The 21,115-nt window shown below is 44.7% G+C and overlaps 2 protein-coding genes across 2 annotated transcripts in view; both read left to right on the forward strand.

Annotated features, from left to right (window-relative positions):
- Window positions 1-21,115, forward strand: part of LOC136628983 (zinc finger protein 585A-like) — a 211,254-nt gene that overhangs the window by 135,754 nt on the left and 54,385 nt on the right. The gene's annotated exons all lie outside the window — the stretch shown is intronic.
- On the forward strand, window positions 4,510-20,524 carry LOC136629065 (oocyte zinc finger protein XlCOF7.2-like). The gene is made up of 4 exons (XM_066605188.1): window positions 4,510-4,561; window positions 19,667-19,770; window positions 20,037-20,216; window positions 20,299-20,524. Exons 3-4 carry the CDS (start codon window positions 20,121-20,123, stop codon window positions 20,437-20,439), a joined length of 237 nt encoding a protein of 78 aa, XP_066461285.1. The 5' UTR covers window positions 4,510-4,561; window positions 19,667-19,770; window positions 20,037-20,120; the 3' UTR covers window positions 20,440-20,524.

Here is a 21,115-nt window from a genome sequence, read left to right on the forward strand (position 1 = left end):
AAGCTATATGTCTATTAAGGATATGGGGGGGGGGGGGTAATTTTGTTTGTCTAACGAGTCTCTATCTGGCTTGGGTATTATTGATATAGAAGCCAGAAGGGCTGTCTGGCCGATTTGGTGACGGTCTCTGCTAGATAGGAGCACAGAATTGGTGAAAATGTCTTATAATACAGGGCCGAAAAGCCATCTGGGCCAGGTCTTTTATTGGTCTTCAGTGCTTTCATGGCATTTGTCACTTCTTCTTGGGTAATTTTAGATGCCAGATTGTCAAGGAATGTTTCTTCAAGTGTAGATAGTGGCATTTCTTGGAGATAAGACGAGATTTGGTTTATAGGGAGGGAACATTGTTGTGAGTACAATTTGACTAGGAACTTCTGGAATTCCCGCGTTATTGTGTGTGGATTTGCAGTGACTTCATTTTGGTTTGTACATTGCTTGTAAAAGGAATTTATGTTGGGATGTGAGTGAAATCTGAGGGCTAGGGGCGTGGAGGGTTTATTGTTGAATACATAATATCGCTGACAGGACTAACGCAATCTCTGTTCTATTGAGCCAGTAAGGCAAAGATCCAGTTCAGTTCTAGCTCAAGATAATGCTTGGAGATTAATTTTAGATGGGTGTTTTTTTGGCTACCTCTTCAAGCTGAGAGACTGGTTGTTCTAATTTCAGTTGTTGTGACATGCCTTCCTGTTTACTGCGGGCTGCTATTTGTATTAGATGACCTCGAATCACTACTTTGTGTGCTTCCCAAAGAGAAATGGGGGAGGAGGCTGAGGGACTGTTAATATGAATGTATTCCTCCAGTTGTGGCGTTAATAGGGATACAACCTCAGTGATTGATAAAAGTGAGTCGTTAAGAATCCAAGATGTATTTGTGGGTTTAGACACCAAGGAATTACAGGTGGTGGACAGCGGGCTATGGTCAGACCATGGGACTGACAGGATTTTAGACTGCAGTATTTGAGGTACAAAGGTGTCAGGAACTAGAATCTGGTCTATTGTCCTGTATAGGGAGTGCGGAGCTGAAAAGTGTGTACAGTCTTTAGTGGTTGGGTTTAGTTCCCGCCAAGTATCTACTAAGTGGTATTGCTGAAGGAGGGACTTAAAGTTGTGTGAGATTGCATGTTGGGGCAGCAGAGGTTGGGCTAGGAGAGTGGTAGAATTCCTATCCAGACTCGGGTCAAGAATTCAGTTTGAGTCATAGCAGAGAATTTTAGTGTCTGTTTTGTTGGCCTCAACCAATTCGAAAAGTTTCATGAAAAATTGAATTTGCCTTGAATTTGGAGCATCGTAGGAGATGATGGTTACTGGAACATTTTGGATGGAGCCAGTTAGTAATAGGTAATGACCCTCTGGGTCCACAATAATGGAGACATGTGTGAAAGGAACTGACACTGAAGCAGATGGTGACTCCCTTGGTTGTGGTTGGTGCTTTTGCTGATTAAAATGTGGGGTATTGGGGAGAAAGCTAATGTAGGGGAAAGTTGGCGGAGAAGTGGGTTTCTTGCAGGCAAACTATATCTGCGTTTCTGCTCTTGTAGCATCAGAATGTCTTTGAATGTTTTTGCAGGGAATTAAAGCCCTGTACGTTGTGAGAAATTATTTTTAGGTCCATGGGTGGAAGGAAGGAATATGAAGAGTGGAAACTGTCTCAGAAACTCCACCCCATGGGAGGAGAGGTTTGGGGGAGCAGGGAGAAGGAAGAAGCAGGGGGAAACGGTGCGGCCAACGAATGTGATTAATTCTGGGAGCGATGGGTGGGACTGCCTTAGCGGCAGCAACTGCTGGACTCCTCATTGTTACGGGAGGGTTTACAGGTAGAAAGCCACATTGGCTCCGAAAGGGGTGGTTTACATTGTTGATGGCTAAAGATAGAAAAGGTCGGAGAAGACCCTATGGGGGTTAGGGAGGGTAAGGGAGGAAAGCAGACAGGAGGAAGAGAGAGGGAAGCTGACCAAAAGAAAAGAACAAAGCAAAGAACAAAACAAAACCTGACAGTGATACCTGTACGTGACTTGTTTGTAGGTATCAATCTGTTTAGGAGGTGCATTGTTCCAATCTCCTAAAGATTTGTCGCCAGGAGTATGTCTGTCATATCTCTTTCACCTTGTCTGTTGGATGGGAACTCATGAGTATTGTCGTGAGGTGATTTTAACTTATTTGAATACAAGGAGATGCTTACAACAGGTGAGAAAGAAAGAGTCGGCAGAAAAGTTTGACGTCTTGTTGTCTCAAAAGTCTTTCATAACCACGACTCCAGGAGATTATGGATCATTTCAGGAAGTTGCCGCATTTTTCCCTCTGACTCCAGGTGTAGGTTTTGGAGGTGAGGGGGATGTAGGAGATGAAGCTGTGGAGCCCGGCTGAGGAGGAGGTTGTTGAAGGGTTAATTCTTTGAAGCAGCGTCGGGCACCCTCAGGGGATAAAATAGTATGCACTTTATCTTGAAATGAGAAAGGCCGCCTGCACACGAGCGGAAATTCCGCGGCGGCATTTTCCGTGAAATTTCCGCTGCTGGAAGCCTGCATAGGATTGCGTCGCCAAACGCAATCCTATGCAGACGGCCGCGATTTGGCCGCGCGGCAAACAAATCGCGGCATGCTCTATTTATAATAATTCAGTTTGGTTTATATTTTGCTTTCTGTTATTCGTGACTTTCTCAATACCACAATAACTGACGCCCTCCAATGTCTGTGAGAGTTCCCCAATAAAGCGCTTCGTTATACCAGAATGACTGATATTGGCATGTTTTATGTGTCTTACATGTTCTGTTATTCTAGTCCTTCATTTGCTCATAGTACATCCTATATATTGAAGAGTGCATAAATTACAGGAAATCATGTATATTACGTTTTCCGAATCGCAGTTAATATAATTATTATTCCCCAGTTTAATATAATGAGTAAATTTATTATTTTAAACCTTATATAATATTGAATGTTATCGAGGTCAATATAATCTGAGAAGCAATGCATATAAGTGGCAACTCCCATAGGAGCGGGGAGCCCAGGCTTTAGTGCTTGTGCTCAGGGATATGTAAGGGTTAATTAACAGCTGAAAATGCAATAAGATTACTATTTAAGGAAGGAAGTAACATATTGTGAATGAGGTGATCAAGACCTGAGAAGGTTGAAACGTGTCCTCAGGACGTCTGTGTTCTCCTTGTTATGATGGGCACATACTGAATAAAGAGAGGAGAAAGCTTTTATCTCGATGCGTCCGAGCTCCTATCATTTAAATGGACCTCCTCTTGGACAGTGTAGATGGTGCCAAACCGGGAAACAGCTGATAGTCAAAGCCCTGGAATGTTAGATCGAGCAGCACACATCCATTGCTCTTTAGTGCTGTGGAAGTGGAGTTATAACACAATGTCCCTTGGGGAGCCGTTTGGGTTTGGTGCTCACAAAGCTCTATGAACTCTATCGAGGTCCAATCGATGGATTGGGATGCTGGGGCAGAGCTCCTGGAACAGCTCCGTCACTGGTGATTGTAGATCTCTGATGGATTCAGGGACTCCACGGATGCGGATGTTGTCCCGACAGGCCCTATTTTCAACATCTTCCCACTTATCATGAAGGAAATGTATCTCTTCGTGGAGTTCTATTTCTTTTTTTGTGGGAGTCTAGGACTATGGTGGCATTATCCATTCTGTCTTCAGGAGCGATTGTCCTCTGGCTGAGCTCTCGGATGTCATTGGAGATTTTAGTCGTTATTTCGGAGGAGGTTTTGGCCGGCTCCTTCTGTAATAATGTTTGTATTTGGGCTAAGAGAATTGCTGGCCGGATGGAGGTAGGACTCTCTGAAGGGCTATGGTTAGGACTCAGTGTTGGTATTTGATGGAAGCTATAAGTCCTCCATCGACGAGCGAGATGTTTCATCAGAGAAAATGGAGGCCTCCTGCAGTTTGGAGGATTTTTTCGCACTCTGCTGCGAGCTTAGGCTGTATTAGAGGTAAGTAGGCTAAAAGATGCTTCGCTCAGGTTCTTGGGTAGGGTCGGTTTTAGGGTCTTTCCAGAGTTGTGACCACCTTTCGGAACAGTATGTGGCTAGCGTCGCATTAGTAAGACTACATTCTATATAGAAACCAGAGTCTTTCTTGAAATGCTTTCGGTAGGACGCATGAACATTACACACATACAGCTCTGCTACATCCACAATACACATACAGTACAGGAGCGTGTACATTACACACATACAGTTCTGCTACATCCACAATACACATACAGTACAGGAGCGTGTACATTACACACATACAGCTCTGCTACATCCACAATACACATACAGTACAGGATCGTGTACATTACACACATACAGCTCTGCTACATCCGCAATACACATACAGTACAGGAGCGTGTACATTACACACATACAGCTCTGCTACATCCAGCAGTAGAATCCTGCAGAAGCTAATCCTCCTGGTCATGTGACCAATGACTCCTCCCACATCAGTGATCACATGACAGTGACATCATCACAGTTCCTGGAAGCTCGCGGCTCTGCAGGTTTTGGTCTGTGGAGTACTGAGTGAGTTGATCAGCGGAGCTTATAAGACCTGCAAGCAGTAAGTGTAATTGTATCAGGGGGAAACTAGGGGTGCGTGCGTCACCGTCACGATTACTGCTCGGGCCACTGTGTGTGTGTGTGGGGGGGGGGTCACAATTGCTGCTCGGGTCACCATGTGTTTAGGGGGGCAATGATTACTGCACAGGCCACTGTGTGTGTGTGGGGGGGGGGGGTCACAATGACCACACGGGCTTTTGGAGGATGATGTTAGGGGTCCCTGTTACTACTGGGGATGATATGAGATAAAAGTGCAGAGTTTGACTGGAAATTGGCCATGTATGTGCAGCTAATTTCATACGAAGTCTCTGTTCAGGATTAACCCTCCACAGTCCGGAGGTAACGCAGGTAAACTCCTCAGCTGAGGAAGCCATACAAGTCCTCAGAGGTGCACAGACCTGTGGATGTCCAGAGCGCCGCTGGTCCTCATGCCCACACTCTCTGTGGCTCCAGTCCAAGGGCAGGCGTATCCCCTCCAGGAGTCCTGCTGCAATTACGTAGCGCCTCGTCCCCAGCGTCTCTCTCTCTCTGTTCACAGGGGAAGTCACACAAAGCAATTGTAGGCTGTAACTCCCAGACACACACCTCCTGTTACCTTCCACCTGTCTCCTTAAATAGTAGGCTGGACAGGTGGTAAGATCTGGCCTGGAGTGGAAGAGGACCGGACTACCTCACAGAGGCTAATAACCTCTGGGACACATACCTTCCACTCCAGACCATTCCTCTTACCCTGTTACAATAGCTATTAGAGCGCCCCTAGTTACAGTTCTGGGTATAACTAGATGATGGAAGGGATCTCTGTACTGTCCCCTGATATATGTATACATAGTCATCAGGCTGTCAGCTGTCTTCTTTTTAAACTAAATCATCCCAGTTTTGATAGCCTCTCTGGGTATTGTAGTCCGGCCATTCCAGTAATTACTTTAGTTGTCCGCCCTTCTACCCGCTCAAGCTGTGATATGTCTTTCTTTTGTTCTGGTGCCCAAAAGCGTCCACAATATCCCATGTGTGGTCTGACCAGTGCCTTGTAAGGAGGAACAACAATGTTCTCGTTATGCAACCTCTTTTGATGCTGGTTGCTCCGGTTAACCCCTTAATGACACGGCCTATTTTGGGCTTAAGGACGCAACGATTTTTGGCGGATTTTCTTCTCCATTTATCAAAAGCCATAACTTTTTTACTTTTCCGTCGACGCGGCCGTATAAGGGCTTGTTCTTTGCGTGGCGAACTGTAGTTTTTATCGGTGCCATTTTTGGGTATATTGACTATATTGTAAAACTTTTATTACTTTTTTTATGATAGCAGGGAGAGAAAATGCATCAATTCTGCCATAGATTTTTGGGGAGTTTTTTTTTACAGCGTTAATCATGCAGCATAACAGCCTGAAGTCTCTACACCACACTGTGCTACTTATCCAGGAAACTGCCATCCTGAACTCATTATGGTCAGCGGGGTCTGTCCAGTACCCTATCCTCTGTATAAGAATAGTAAGTCCTAGTGACTGAAGGACCTGATCCCTCTGACCACCAGGATGTAGACTCCTCTGTATAAGAATAGTAAGTCCTAGTGACTGAAGGACCAGATCCCTCTGACCACCAGGATGTAGACTCCTCTGTATAAGAATAGTAAGTCCTAGTGACTGAAGGACCAGATCCCTCTAACCACCAGGATGTAGACTCTTCTGTATAAGAATAGTAAGTCATAGTGGCTAAAGGACTAGATACCTCTGACCACCAGGATAATGACTTCTCTGTATAAGAATAGTACTTCCTAGTGGCTGAAGGACCAGAATCGTCTGACCACCAGGATGTAGACTTCTTTGTATAAGAATAGTAAGTCCTAGCGGCTGAAGGATCAGATCTCTCTGACCACCAGGATGTAGACTCCTGTATAAGAATAGTATGTCCTAGTGCCTAAAGGACCAGATCTCTCTGACCACCAGGATGTAGACTCCTCTGTATAAGAATAGTAAGTACTAGTGGCTGAAGGAGCAGATCCCTCTGACCACCAGGATGTACAGTTAGGGCCAGAAATATTTGGACAGTAACACAATTTTCGCGAGTTGGGCTCTGCATGCCACCGCATTGGATTTGAAATGAAGCCTCTACAACAGAATTCAAGTGCAGATTGTAACGTTTAATTTAAAGGGTTGAACAAAAATATCTGATAGAAAATGTAGGAATTGTACACATTTCTTTACAAACACTCCACATTTTAGGAGCTCAAAAGTAATTGGACAAATAAACATAACCCAAACAAAATATTTTTTTTTCAATATTTTGTTGCGAATCCTTTGGAGGCAATCACTGCCTTAAGTCTGGAACCCATGGACATCACCAAACGCTGGGTTTCCTCCTTCTTAATGCTTTGCCAGGCCTTTACAGCCGCAGCCTTCAGGTCTTGCTTGTTTGTGGGTCTTTCCGTCTGAAGTCTGGATTTGAGCAAGTGAAATGCATGCTCAATTGGGTTAAGATCTGGTGATTGACTTGGCCATTGCAGAATGTTCCACTTTTTTGCACTCATGAACTCCTGGGTAGCTTTGGCTCTATGCTTGGGGTCATTGTCCATCTGTACTGTGAAGCGCCATCCGATCAACTTTGCAGCATTTGGCTGAATCTGGGCTGAAAGTATATCCCGATACACTTCAGAATTCATCCGGCTACTCTTGTCTGCTGTTATGTCATCAATAAACACAAGTGACCCACTGCCATTGAAAGCCATGCATGCCCATGCCATCACGTTGCCTCCACCATGTTTTACAGAGGATGTGGTGTGCCTTGGATCATGTGCCGTTCCCTTTCTTCTCCAAACTTTTTTCTTCCCATCATTCTGGTACAGGTTGATCTTTGTCTCATCTGTCCATAGAATACTTTTCCAGAACTGGGCTGGCTTCTTGAGGTGTTTTTCGGCAAATTTAACTCTGGCCTGTCTATTTTTGGAATTGATGAATGGTTTGCATCTAGATGTGAACCCTTTGTATTTACTTTCATGGAGTCTTCTCTTTACTGTTGACTTAGAGACAGATACACCTACTTCCCTGAGAGTGTTCTGGACTTCAGTTGATGTTGTGAACGGGTTCTTCTTCACCAAAGAAAGTATGCGGCGATCATCCACCACCGTTGTCTTCCGTGGACGCCCAGGCCTTTTTGAGTTCCCAAGCTCACCAGTGAATTCCTTTTTTCTCAGAATGTACCTGACTGTTGATTTTGCTACTCCAAGCATGTCTGCTATCTCTCTGATGGATTTTTTTCTTTTTTTTCAGCCTCAGGATGTTCTGCTTCACCTCAATTGAGAGTTCCTTTGACCGCATGTTGTCTGGTCACAGCAACAGCTTCCAAATCCAAAACCACACACCTGGAATCAACCCCAGACCTTTTAACTACTTAATTGATTACAGGTTAACGAAGGAGACGCCTTCTGAGTTAATTGCAGCCCTTAGAGTCCATTGTCCAATTACTTTTCGTCCCTTGAAAAAGAGGAGGCTATGCATTACAGAGCTATGATTCCTAAACCCTTTCTCCGATTTGGATGTGGAAACTCTCATATTGCAGCTGGGAGTGTGCACTTTCAGCCCATATTATATATATAATTGTATTTCTGAACATGTTTTTGTAAACAGCTAAAATAACAAAACTTGTGTCACTGTCCAAATATTTCTGGCCAAACTGAAGTCTCCTCTGTATAAGAATAGTATGTTCTAGTGGCTGAAGGACCAGATCCCTCTGACCACCAGGATGTAGACTCCTCTGTATAAGAATAGTAAGAGCTACCGGCTGGAAGACTAGTTCCCTCTGACCACGAGGATGTAGACTCCTCTGTAGAAGAATAGTGAGAGCTTACCGGCTGAAGGACCAGATTGTTTTGACCACCAGGTTGTTTACTCCCCTGTGTAAGAATAGTTAGTCCCAGCTGCTGAAGGACCAGATCTCTTTGACAACCAGGATATAGACCCCTCTGTATAAGAATGTTAAGAAAATTGTAGATCAATGTATCAGTTAATTGTTCTTTTATTGGGTTGTAGACTAGAAAGATATAGCCTGCTGCTAGTATAAGTAGTGAAGGGTTAAACGAAACCTTTTCTATACCATTACGGGGTAGACAGACAAGATAAGAGTCTCCAGACTGCCTCCCTTGCATTCCTTCTCACTGAACTCATAACGCTCTCATTGTATGTTATAGTAACACCTCAATAGGTGTAACTTATGTTAATCCTTTTAGTTTTAGCCTATTATGTATTATTATTAATCTTGGAGGTATGTACTTTTCCTGTGATGTCATTTATAGTATCAAAACCAAATACACCTTAGAATAAATTAGAAATCATCTGATACCGCACAGGCTGGTGTGATTTGTATTTCTCCTGGGCCCAGACTTCTGCACGAGATCTGGGATTGTTTTCTCTTTGATAAACACATAAATTCTCCTTACATTTTTCGTCCTTCGAGCCGGAAAGACTCACTACAGAGGGAGAGGACAGCCTGGCTGTGAAAAGGTGGGTCTGAAGTACTCTCTGATCATTAAAAGACCTCCGTCTTGCTTAGACGTCATTAGAGGCCAGTCAGGCATCCTGTCTGAAACAGTGACGTTTTTCCGAACTAGCCTGAGAATTTAGAAGCCTCCCAGATAACGTGTAGTAAGTATAACAATGGTTAAACTTTTCTTCTCTCTTCTTCTTCTGTATACTTTAGTGTTAGTAGAATTTACAATGTGCTTTGTAAATGAGAGGCAAGTATAGACGAATGGGTTGTCAAGAGACAATAGCAGTAGTCTATGTGAAATGTGTAAGGTAAATGAGAAGTATAGACGAATGGGTTGTCAAGGGACAATAGCAGTAGTCTATGTGAGACCATAGCCATTGTGAGAAGGCTACAGGAAAGAATTACTCCGTGCACATAAAAGAAGCGGTTAGATGACGTCATGGCACACAGGGGTGTCCAGGCACTTTACTTCTTATCTTTCTATTACTTTTTCTTTGATATTGTGTTATAGAGTAACTAAGAATATAAAGAGGGCGGCCGCCTACTAACATAATGTAATATTTGTATTGTTGTCTTATAATGCATGAAGCGAATGTGTGAGTGATTGAGATAAGCAGATCCGATACGTGGGCACTGACCTCTAGGACACATTAAGGACCAACCTCGCTGTGCAGGTTGTTTTCGGACAAGCCCTTTATTGTGTTCAGTGTTCACAGGCCCTACTCGGTAAAGCAAAAAGGAGTCTTCGTGTATATAGCGAAGCACTGATTCTGGTAAGGATCTTCTGCGTTTTCACTAAACATTTTAGTGGCCAGAGGCTTGTTTTATGTTTGTCTTGTAAATCGGCACCAAGAACATAATTACTAACAATGGGAAATATAAACTGTAAGGCATTCTCCTGTGCATGTCTCTGTTGTTGTTGCCAACGACAGGAAGCCCTTCAAGGGGATAAGAAGTACATGCATAAGTTAGATCCTGACTATGTCAAATATTGTGACATAAGTGGGAAAAGAAGTATGGGTTTAAAAAAAATAATAATTAAAAGCTCCTAGTTGTAAAGAATTATGTGATAAAATACGGACAAAATCAGCTAAAGATCAGCAGAAATACGGATTATCCACTGCGGAAGCCTGGTTAAAAGAAGCCCCAAACTGTCACGCCCATATAAAGAATAGACCCCTGACAGTTTGATGAACAATTCAAAGGGTTAATGAGGAGTTACAATTGAATGAAAAATAGAGAGAGCAGATAGAAGAATTCTAGAGCCAGACTGGAGTTCTGTAGAAGGAAATTAGAATGGGAAGGGAGGAGATGGTAGACCCCTTCCATGGGTTAATTAGGGGGAGAGGGATGATCCTAATGCTGCATATAATCAGCCAATTAAGAATGCGTTTGTAAGTGGAGTAAAGAAGGGAATAGGAGGTTATATAATGAGGTACATGGTTACCTTGAGGATGGGATCCTTGCAGGATGTTTTGGAATATGAAAAACATGCAGAAAAGTTTTACAAAGAAAAGGGTGAGAAAGTGGGAGTTATTATACGGGGAGAGGAATGTGATACGATGGTTCAAGAAAGTCAGAGAGGTCATTGGACAGCGAGAGGATGTGAAAGTAGAGACAGAGATAGAAGCAGAGGTGGGATGCAGCTCGGGGATTTAAATGTGTGTTTGAATTATGGGAAGTTTGGTGATTTTGCCCGAGATTGCCCTGAGAAACAATGTTCTCAAGCACCTTGGGGAAAAATGACTAGGAGCGGTGGATGTATAACACTTGGAGGATCTCTTGGCAATTTCTACTGCCTGAGATAGATCTCCAGGTGAATGGGCGGATGATTACTTTCCTGGTGGGCACAGGAGCCACCAGGGCATTAATACATCCCAATATGTACCCAATGTAAAATGCAGTAATAGTCATATCATGGTAAGAGGGGTTAATGGCCGGACTCACAAGGAATCCCTCTCTGAACCAGTTATAACAGACCTAGAGACAAATAAGCCTGTGAAATGTTACATAATATAGTCTCGAATATGTCCAGTAAAATTGTTGAGATGAGATTTTATGATAAAATTAGGTATACCTTCACCAGAGTACCTCAGGGCTGCTGTGAATCTCCTACAATTTTCTCCCAGGCTAAGTCAGCACACTTAGCCCAGTTCCAACCTCCTACAGGTAGTCAGCTACTACTGTATGTTGGTAGCCAGCAGCAGACAGTGAAGAGAATTGTGGGGGGAAACAGTTGCACCCTTGAGGTTTCTTTATGAGCAAGGCCATAAAGTAAACAGGTAGAAACTCCAATACAGTCAGCAAATGGTTAAATATTTGGGGTATAACCTGTCAGATGAAGGTGGGCAAGCAATTCTGGAGGTTCCAAAACTACGAGCAAATGATGTCCTTTTTGTGAATGACGAACTTCTGCAGAGCCTGGATCCCAAATTCTGCATCTCTGACAGCGCTTCTTACCAGACTCATCTGTGATGAACCTCTGGCTGCAGCTGACAGGATCCAGTGGGATGCGCCCTGTGAGGAAGCCTTTGTCAGTTTAAAATTCACACGCAAAAAATACCCAGACAGCACCTCAGGATCGTCATTCAGTTGAACGAAAGTATGCAATTCTAATCCTCCAAAGGGGGAGAGCTGCGGAAATAATTGGGGTCTCTCATAAGAAAGTTTTCCCAAGAAGAAAATCAATAGAAAACGACTATTAGCAAAAAACTTTCTGCGCTCAGAGCATTGAAAGTTAAGTAAGTGTGACTCCTTTCTGCTATTTGACATTAACCAGTTGTCGAAACTTTCAATTCTCTGAGCACAGAAAGTTTTTTGCTAATAGTTGTTTTCTATTGATTTGTCAGGTTAAAGCAGACTCTGGTGGGCACATCAGTCTTGGGGGCTGCTGAACCACAGCAAGCCCTTTGTGCCAACTGTTGACTCAGGGGAAGGATATATGACCTCTGTGTTAACTCAGGAACACGGTGGGAAACAGACCGCTGGCATACTACTCTTGCAGACTAGATCTAGTGGCCGAGCGCTCCCACCCTGCGTACAAGCAGTAGTAACAGCAGTTGAAGCAGTCAGACCTTCTGCCACTATAGTGCTGTTCCTCCCACTCACACTGAAAATACCGCACACAGTTAGTTATACTCATATCTTAGTCCTTGTAGACATCCCCCTGCAGGACACTACTGCTCTCACAGCCACACCTGACAACCTAGGGATGTACTACGCTCCATCCATCCACCTTACTGCCTATTTCTTCAGACGGTCCTCCACACAACTGTCTAGGAGAGATGGCACATAAGGTGTTACCCCGACCAGATCTGCAGGATGTATCTCTGGTAGATGCTGAATACTCTCTCTTTGTAGATGGGCTGTACATCTCCGTAGAAAAAAGAAAAACTATCTTACCTAAATCGTTCTTCAGATGTGCAGCACTTTTGAGCCATGGCCTGTGTCATGTCTTAACAGGGGGGATGGTAGCACTCATTTGGAAAGTATTCACAGCCTAGGGGTTTACAAACTACTCTAAAAAAAAAAAATTTGTCTTGTATTAGTTGTGCTAAACACAATGCAGAAGGGAGTATAAGACCAAGGAGGGGCGCCGTCCTACACCTCAGTATCCCAACATATATATATATATATATATATATATATATATATATATATGGACTACAGCTAAACACAATGTACAGGGAATATAAGACCAAGGAGGGGCGCCATCCTACACCTCAGTGTCCCTACACATATATATTTGGACTACAGCTAAACACAATGTACAGGCAATATAAGACCAAGGAGGGGCGCCATTCTACACCTCAGTGTCCCTACACATATATATATGGACTACAGCTAAACACAATGTACAGGGAATATAAGACCAAGGAGGGGCGCCGTCCTACACCTCAGTGTCCCTACACATATATATGGACTACAACTTAACACAATGTACAGGGAATATAAGACCAAGGAGGGGCGCCGTCCTACACCTCAGTGTCTCAACACATATATATGGACTACAGCTAAACACAATGCACAAGGGAATATAAGACCAAGGAGGGGCGCCGTCCTACACCTCAGTGCCCCTACACATATATATGGACTACAGCTAAACACAATGCACAAGGGAATATAAGACCAAGGAGGGGCGCTGTCCAGCACCTCAGTATCTCTTCCAACACATTTGTAGGGACTACAGAGAATTATACAAATGTGAAGGTAAGAAATACTGCCTAGTTATCATGGATGCTTTAGCCAAGTGGATAGAAGTGTTTCCCACAGGTCAGCGAATGCAGCCACAGTGGCTAAAGCATCACTAAGGGAAGTAATACCAGGTGATTGGGTCCTCATCAAGGGGATAAAGAAAAAGAACTGGAAGACCCCAAAGTGAGAAAGACCTTACCAGGTACCGCTTGTACTTACCAGGTACTGCTGACCACTCCTACTGCAATAAGGATTGCTGAACAGCAGGTCTAGATTCACCAATCACACTGTAATAAGGTGACACAGGCAGAGCAGGGGCAGTGTGCCGAGGGGGTCTGGTTTAGCCCGCTACAAAAGGGGAGCCACATTAGGTGGTCTTCGTCTCAACCCGGTGAAGAAATCCACACCCCTTCCCCGAGGGCCTCCTCGGTAAGGACAAAATGACAGGAATAGCATTTCTTTTTGGTGTATTGGTGAGTCTGGGGAACGCTATTGATGACTGCCCTGAAATTGTCAGAGGTCATCATCATATTACCCGATCCTACACGATGGGGGATGCTGGGGGGAGCGCTGAGTGTAACTTGTATAGAAGGAGTGACGAGCACCATACTGGTAGATCTGCTCCCTGACCTACTGACTGCAATCCCTGCTAGCCATCATAAATCACTCTTGCAGTCATACCGATTCTGCCATCACACGGCCAAATGTCTGACCATTGTCTATGTGTATAACATCCCTCACACTCCAGCCCTGCCATACCGTGCCCATCTCCACCTCACCATACCGGGCACATCTCCAGCCCCTTTGCCTTCTGTATCCCCCCATTATTTGTAGTATGTAAGCTCGTTGGAGCAGGACCCGCACCCCTAATGTTTCCATCAGCTGATTACTATGTAACCGTGGTTCTGTAATGTTTGTACTTCTGTCTTTCTGTATCCCGCCTGTCTATGTAAGCGCTGCAGAATATGTTGGCGCTATACAAATACAGATTACTATAGATATGTGTCAGATGAGGGACTTGTTGGCATTGCACACAATGGAGTAAGGCGTGGCTAGATGTTTGCCTGGCTTGATAGTACTCTTAGTCAGGCCACGTCCCTGGCAGCCATCTTAGTGCTAGTCATGGCCTGTGGCCATTTTAGTACCTGCTGTAATACCTTCGGCCGCCCCCCAGACGCCATCTTGGCTTCTCACATCCCATAGATGTACCTTTTACCTGGCATCCCAATGCTTGCACTTGTAGTACACAACACCAGTGATTCGAGCCTTCTCTGAATTGCGTAGGAATAGTCAGAAGCCTCCATCACTGTCCTCTGCGTCTTGATGATATGTTGTCTACCTTAAGTGTGCGCTATAAGATACTCAGGGTGATACTGCGGGATATTTAGTCGTAGCGAGGAATATGTATGGTCTCCTTCAGATAAGTGTCAGGTAGTGAGGGGACAGGTTGCTATGGGTGACAGTAGTGAGGGGACAGGTTGCTATGGGTGACAGTAGTGAGGGGACAGGTTGCTAGGGGTGACGGTAGTGAGGGGACAGGTTGCTATGGGTGACAGTAGTGAGGGGACAGGTTGCTAGGGGTGACGGTAGTGAGGGGACAGGTTGCTAGGGGTGACGGTAGTGAGGGGACAGGTTGCTAGGGGTGACGGTAGTACTGACAAGGATCAGGGATAGTAGGCAGCAGGACAGAAGGGATGATTACATGATGCAGACAGTCCTGGGATGAGACAGTGAAGGAATGAAAGTTTACAGCCGTATTAAATGAAGATGACAGACAATGGCTTGAGTGCTGCTCTGTGTGGTGGGGTCAGCTCACAAATGGTTAAACCATCTGTTACATTGGAATGCTTGTTTCACTTTCACCCCCACCTTTCAGCTTTAGGGTGCGTTCACACGAGCGTAGACGTATTTATGTTCGCACAAGCACAGCGTATAATCGCCGGAAAGAACGTTTTTCGCCGATCACGACCAGCGCTACAAAGCGTATTTTCATTTGTTCCTACTTTTCAAACAGTCTTTTCGGCCAGCGAATATTCGCCGGCACGTATTTCGGTCGCGTATGTCTGTTTTTCCGCGGGTTGCCGTTTTTACGCGCCGTAAAATCGCCCATGTGAACGAATACATTCGAAACCATTGCCTCAGATGGTCACGTATATACGTTTGGTCGCAAAAACGCGCCGTTTATGCGCTCGTGTGAACGCACCCTGAGAGTTCAGTGAGAAAAAGGGAGGGGGGTGTGTGACAGACTCTAGCGATGCTCTGCTTGCTTGAAATGAATAGACTTGTAATGAAGATGATCAGGAATGAAGTTTAGTATAAACTTGTGTGAATAGGGAACGTCCATTCTTGCTGTTATTTGTGTACATGTCAGGTCTGTGATTGGTTTGCAGTGATTTTGATTGTTAAATGGTGTTTTCAATGTGATAATGTCAGGTAAGAGAAAAATAACAATTAAAGGGGTTGTCCCGCGCCTAAAGAAAATTTTTTTTTTTGCCCAGTCCCCCAGTACCTGTAAAGGAATACTGCTGCCAGGTGTTATTAAAAAAAAATAATAAATTCCCTTACCTGAATCCCCGTTCAGCAACTTTAAAAAATCTTCTTTCCAAGATGGCTGCTGCTGGTCTTCTCCCACAGTGCACCGCGGGTCTTCTCCCATGGTGCACCGTGGATGTTCTTCTGCTGTCTGCGCTCCACTGCCGATTCCAGCCACCTCATTGGCTGATCGGCACCATGTGACGGGGGCGGAGCTACGTGATGACGCTGAGAAGGGGGAGGAGCCAGGACGCAGCTCGTGAGCCTGGACCATCCAGAAGAGGATTCCTCTCTGCGCAAGCGCGACTGTTCCGGCGACCAGAGGAGAAGTTTGGTCATCGCCATGGAGACGGGGACGCCAGCAGCGGAAGGGGGTAAGTATATAACTTCTGTATGGCCAATATTTAATGCACGATGTATATTACAAAGTGCATTAATATGGCCATACAGAAGTGCATAAGCCCACTTGCTGCCGCGGGACAACCCCTTTAAGTTGTTGATAATGTGAGACCTGAGTGTTCCTATTAAGGGAAGAATATCACAAGGATGCTGCAGCTAGCTGTAGGAGTCTAGACACAGTTAAAGCTCTGTTTATCTTACTCCATCACCTCTCCTTGATAAGAGAAATTCCAGAAGGGGGGTTGTTAAGGTTGGAGGATCAAGCCACTCTGCAGATGATTGGAGTAGTAGTAGTTGTGTGAATCTTTATGTTATGCAGTAAACATTGTGTATAGAGAAATATGTTATTAATAATTATATGAGATAGAAAGACTGGATCCCACGATAGATAAAAGTTAATGACAAGTCTTCAAGCTGTGATGAACGTAAAATGTGTGATTAAGCTTCTTAACTGTACCTACCCCCCACAGATAAGGGATCCATGTTATACATTGAGTTTGCTGTTTCCACCTGTGGGCATGGACCAAATACCTGCTGTTGTCTCCGATCCTTGGGTTATACTTACTTCGCACTACCTGGTAATGGGACCAAGGCAGACTGCGGGAGACTGCCTGAGGGATACTGTGCGGAAAGGAGAATCGTAAAGGGCACGCTGTCTCTGGGATATGGCCTGAGCTACAGAGAGCACGCACAGACGTGTGGGGGTTGTGTGGTGACCGGGCCTAGAACAGGTGCCAGGTACAGGCCCTAACGGGATTGTGCTTGGTACAACTGATAATGCCTATGCACCTCATGACCTACAAGGGCAACAGCGAGGGCCTTGTCTGGAGAACTAGGAACTTCTCTCCCACAGGTTCCTCTGACGCCATCGTGGTCCCAAGGGGGGTACCGGACGAGTATAGAGCAAGAAATCAGATGGCTGCAGGGGGTTTGAGTCTCTTCTTGCATGGTGGGTAACAGTGAATAAAGATGTAGACTGGATTAATTACACATACTATAACCAAAAGAGATTTGTTAATTACACTAGAGATGCAATCAGGGGCCTAGAGGAACAACTAGGACATACCTCACTTATGGCATGGCAAAATAGAATGGCTCTTGTTATATGTTACTAGCAGAGTTTGTAAAATGATTAAAGGATATTTCATTCCTAATAACACGGCACCAGATGATACCTGAGCACTGGAAGGGTTAAATGCATAATAAAATGAACCAGCTGATAACTGGCATAGACGATCCATTCAGGGACTGGTTGAAAGCTTGTTCAGACACTGGTCACAAGTCATATACTCCACACTAGTCTGTCAGTATGTGCCTCCATTCTAGTACTCTGCGGTTGCTGCCGTATTCCATGTATCCGAGGACGGCGACAAACCTTATTAACACTTCCATCACGAAAACTATGTTCCAAAATATACAAGATGACGGAGAACAAGATGGCTTACTGGGTCAGGTGACCACCTCTGTATGACAAGTAATGGGTGAAAGTTCTATGAAGGAAGCTCCATTTTACTTTGATGATTCTAAAGTGTGACATTTTGATTCCAGTGTGTCCTGATTGTACCGGAGGATCGCTCTAAATAACTGATTGACACTTCAATAAGTAAGATTTTATATCATGATGGACAATCATTTATATATGAAGAAAGAAGCATCAATCGGATAATAATAAATCAAGGCCAAGCTTCTCTTGGGGGCGGGCCTAATTGTGGATACATTTGGTGGAATGACTTTATATATATGGATCAATGTAATACTTTTATATGAAATAATTACATATTTAGTCGTGAAGTGTGAACCCAGACCTTCTGGTAATAAAGCTTCGGGCCGAAGGAAGCCAGGGGTCTGTGGTAGAGTCATTATATATGTGTATTTACTATTCTACTGTGTTGGTGTATTGATCTAAAGTGGGGAATGTTAAGAAAATTGTAGATCAATGTATCAGTTAATTGTTCTTTTATTGGATTGTAGACTAGAAAGATATAGCCTGCTGCTAGTATAAGTAGTGAAGGGGTTAAACGAAACCTTTTCTATACCATTACAGGGTAGACAGACAAGATAAGAGTCTCCAGACTGCCTCCCTTGCATTCCTTCTCACTGAACTCATAACGGTCTCATTGTATGTTATAGTAACACCTCAATAAGTGTAACTTATGTTAATCATTTTAGTTTCAGCCTATTATGTATTCTTATTAATCTTGGAGGTATGTACTTTTCCTGTGATGTCATTTATAGTATAAAAACCAAATACACCTTAGAATAAATTAGAAATCATCTGATACCGCACAGGCTGGTGTGATTTGTATTTCTCCTGGGCCCAGATGCACGAGATCTGGGATCATCTTCTCTTTGATAAACACAAATTCTCCTTACAAAGAATAGTAAGTCCTAGGGGCTGAAGGACCAGATCCCTCTGACCACCAGAATGTAGACTCCTCTGTATAAGAATAGTAAGTCCTAGTGGCTGAGAGAGCAGGCGTGTGGCTGAAGGACAGGCGTGAGGCTGGTTGGCGCCCCCTGCAGCTTATTTTGGTGGCCATTTGTATGACCTTCAGGATGTTTTCCATCTGTCATCAGGAATGTATTAGCGGTTCCTCGCTAGTGATATTTGTTATCTCTGTGACGGCAGCGTGTAAGGGTTTTCGCTATAGAAGCGGTCGGCCTACTTTCTGCTACAGATTGGGTCCAGATGGGATAGGGCGGTGTAAACTTTACTGAGGTTTGTGCGGCTTATTGGATGCCGCGATCCGGACGCTGGTAAACGTTTAGGTCGTGGAGTCAGTAAGTAATTAGTACAGAGAAGTAATTAGATGGGAATGGGCTCATCGTCTCACTCCTTTTCTGGAGGAGCCACGGGCATGGCTTGATAGGCATTCTGCCAGGACAGCCCCGGGGCGTTACAGAGGGCCCCCGGCTGCCATGACACCTGCACGGCTCCCTGCGATCTCAACCCATTTTAAATGGCGCTATCAGAATTGACAGCTTATCGGAGTTGGTATCAGCCGCAATAAACAGCCGGCGCTCGCGCTGTATGGAGGGAGATCGCCACGCGTTCATACATACCCCGACGCTGCAGGACGTACATGTACTACCTATAGCACTAAGGGGTTAAAGGATTCCAGCAAATGTTTTTATAAAATTTCCTATTAAATGAATTCCTAATAAAGTATTTCTAAGGTTCTCCCACATTAAATGCTGCTATTAAAAATCCTACTTGTCCCTCACAATACCGGCGCTCATCCAGCTTTATTAGCAGATATAATAGCAATTGTCGTTGGGCGGTGGGGAGGAGAAATGGCTGCAGGAAGGGGTTAAAGGGAGGCTGTCCGGAGGATTCTGCTGCCCGATGTCACACATACATCCCAACACGCATGTGCATTGCAGACATCTATATTGTGCGCTAAAACACTGCAGCGCTTCAGAGAAAACCCTGTAAAAAGCAGCTGAACTTGGAGATGTTGGTTTTTGTGGTTTTTACATTGGTTCATATTGTTTCCATTCAGGTCCCTACAGGACTGATTCATCAAAGATGGAGAAGAATAGAAACAAGACGGCGGAGAGTGTATTCAACCTCACCCTAGAGATACTCGTCTAGCTTTCTGGGGAGGTGAGAGATTCTGATGATGTCACATTACATCATTCTTATCTATGGTAATAACAGATGATGTCACTGGAGAGGGGAGAGATTCTGATTATGTCACATTGCATCATTCATATCTATGGTAATAACAGATGTCACTGGAGAGAGGAGAGATTCTGATGATGTCACATTACATCATTCTTACCTATGGTAATAACAGATGATGTCACTGGAGAGGTGATGGACTCTGGAAATGTCTGTAGTGATACTTATTAATGTCTTCCCATATACAGGATTACACAGTAGTGAGGAAGACCTCTAGTGATGGTTATTGGGCTCCTGTGTGTGATGGATGGGGAAGACCCCTGAGCCCAATCATGGGGCCCCCACCTCACCCCCTAATACATGAGAACATCAATGTACAGAAGATTCTAGAAGTCACCAACAAGATGATTGAGCTACTGACTGGAGAGGTGACGCTGCAGGGAATGCTGGGACATTATACAGTAACAGCACTGGAGACTTCTGGGTAATGACTGTATATTGTGTTGTCAGGTTCCTATAAGGTGTCAGGATGTCGCTGTCTATTTCTCCTTGGAGGAGTGGGAGTATTTAGAAGGACACAAGGATCTGTACAAGGAGGCCATGATGGAGACCCGCCAGCCGCTCCCATCACCAGGTAATGGATATATTTAGCAGGATCATAGCTGTGGAGGGGTGATGTGGGGCATGTGCCCCTGGTGCTTGTAGGCAGGAAGTGGGGTGTGAGCCAGGCAGGACACTGTGCTAGCTGGATTAATAGAGCCATTCACTGCACAGTTGTTGATTAATAACAGTGTATAATCAGAAGGCCTACACATCACCAGCACACATTTAGGCCCCCGGCACACGGGTGGAAATTCCACAGCAGGATTTCACGCAGAATTTACGCCCGTGGAAGCTGCCATAGGATTGTGTTAGAAAGCGCAATCCTATGCAGACGGCCGCGATTTGTCAGCACAAAATCACGTGCGGAAAACAAATCGTGGCATGCTCTATTTCTATGCGGGGCTCACACTCCCCAGCTGCCAGCTCTGCTCCGGCATGTTTGGCTGGCCAGCAGCCGGCACATCAAAGGGCCAGAGCCGCGCTGGTCCCTGCAGCGGCTCGAGTCGGGTCCCGCTGCGAGAATTTTCGCAGCAGGATCCGACCCAGTCGTCTCCAGGCGGCCTTATTAATTGCTGATATGTAAGCATCCCGGTCCTACAGTGACACTAGTCAGCGACTATATGACGGATGACTGCTATATCAAACAGAATATAGGATGTAGACTTCTCTGTATAAGAATAGTAAGTCCTAGCGACTTAAGCACCAGATCCCTCTGACCACCAGG

The sequence above is a fragment of the Eleutherodactylus coqui genome, chromosome 5 (genome assembly GCF_035609145.1).
Source record: "Eleutherodactylus coqui strain aEleCoq1 chromosome 5, aEleCoq1.hap1, whole genome shotgun sequence".
Lineage (NCBI taxonomy): Eukaryota > Metazoa > Chordata > Amphibia > Anura > Eleutherodactylidae > Eleutherodactylus > Eleutherodactylus coqui.

Bases quoted from the DNA above. Each gene is read 5' to 3' on its own strand.
- LOC136629065 (XM_066605188.1), top strand. From the start codon at position 20,121: ATGGGGCCCCCACCTCACCCCCTAATACATGAGAACATCAATGTACAG. The intron at 20,217-20,298 runs GTGACGCTGCAG...TTGTGTTGTCAG, and splicing joins TTGAGCTACTGACTGGAGAG to GTTCCTATAAGGTGTCAGGA.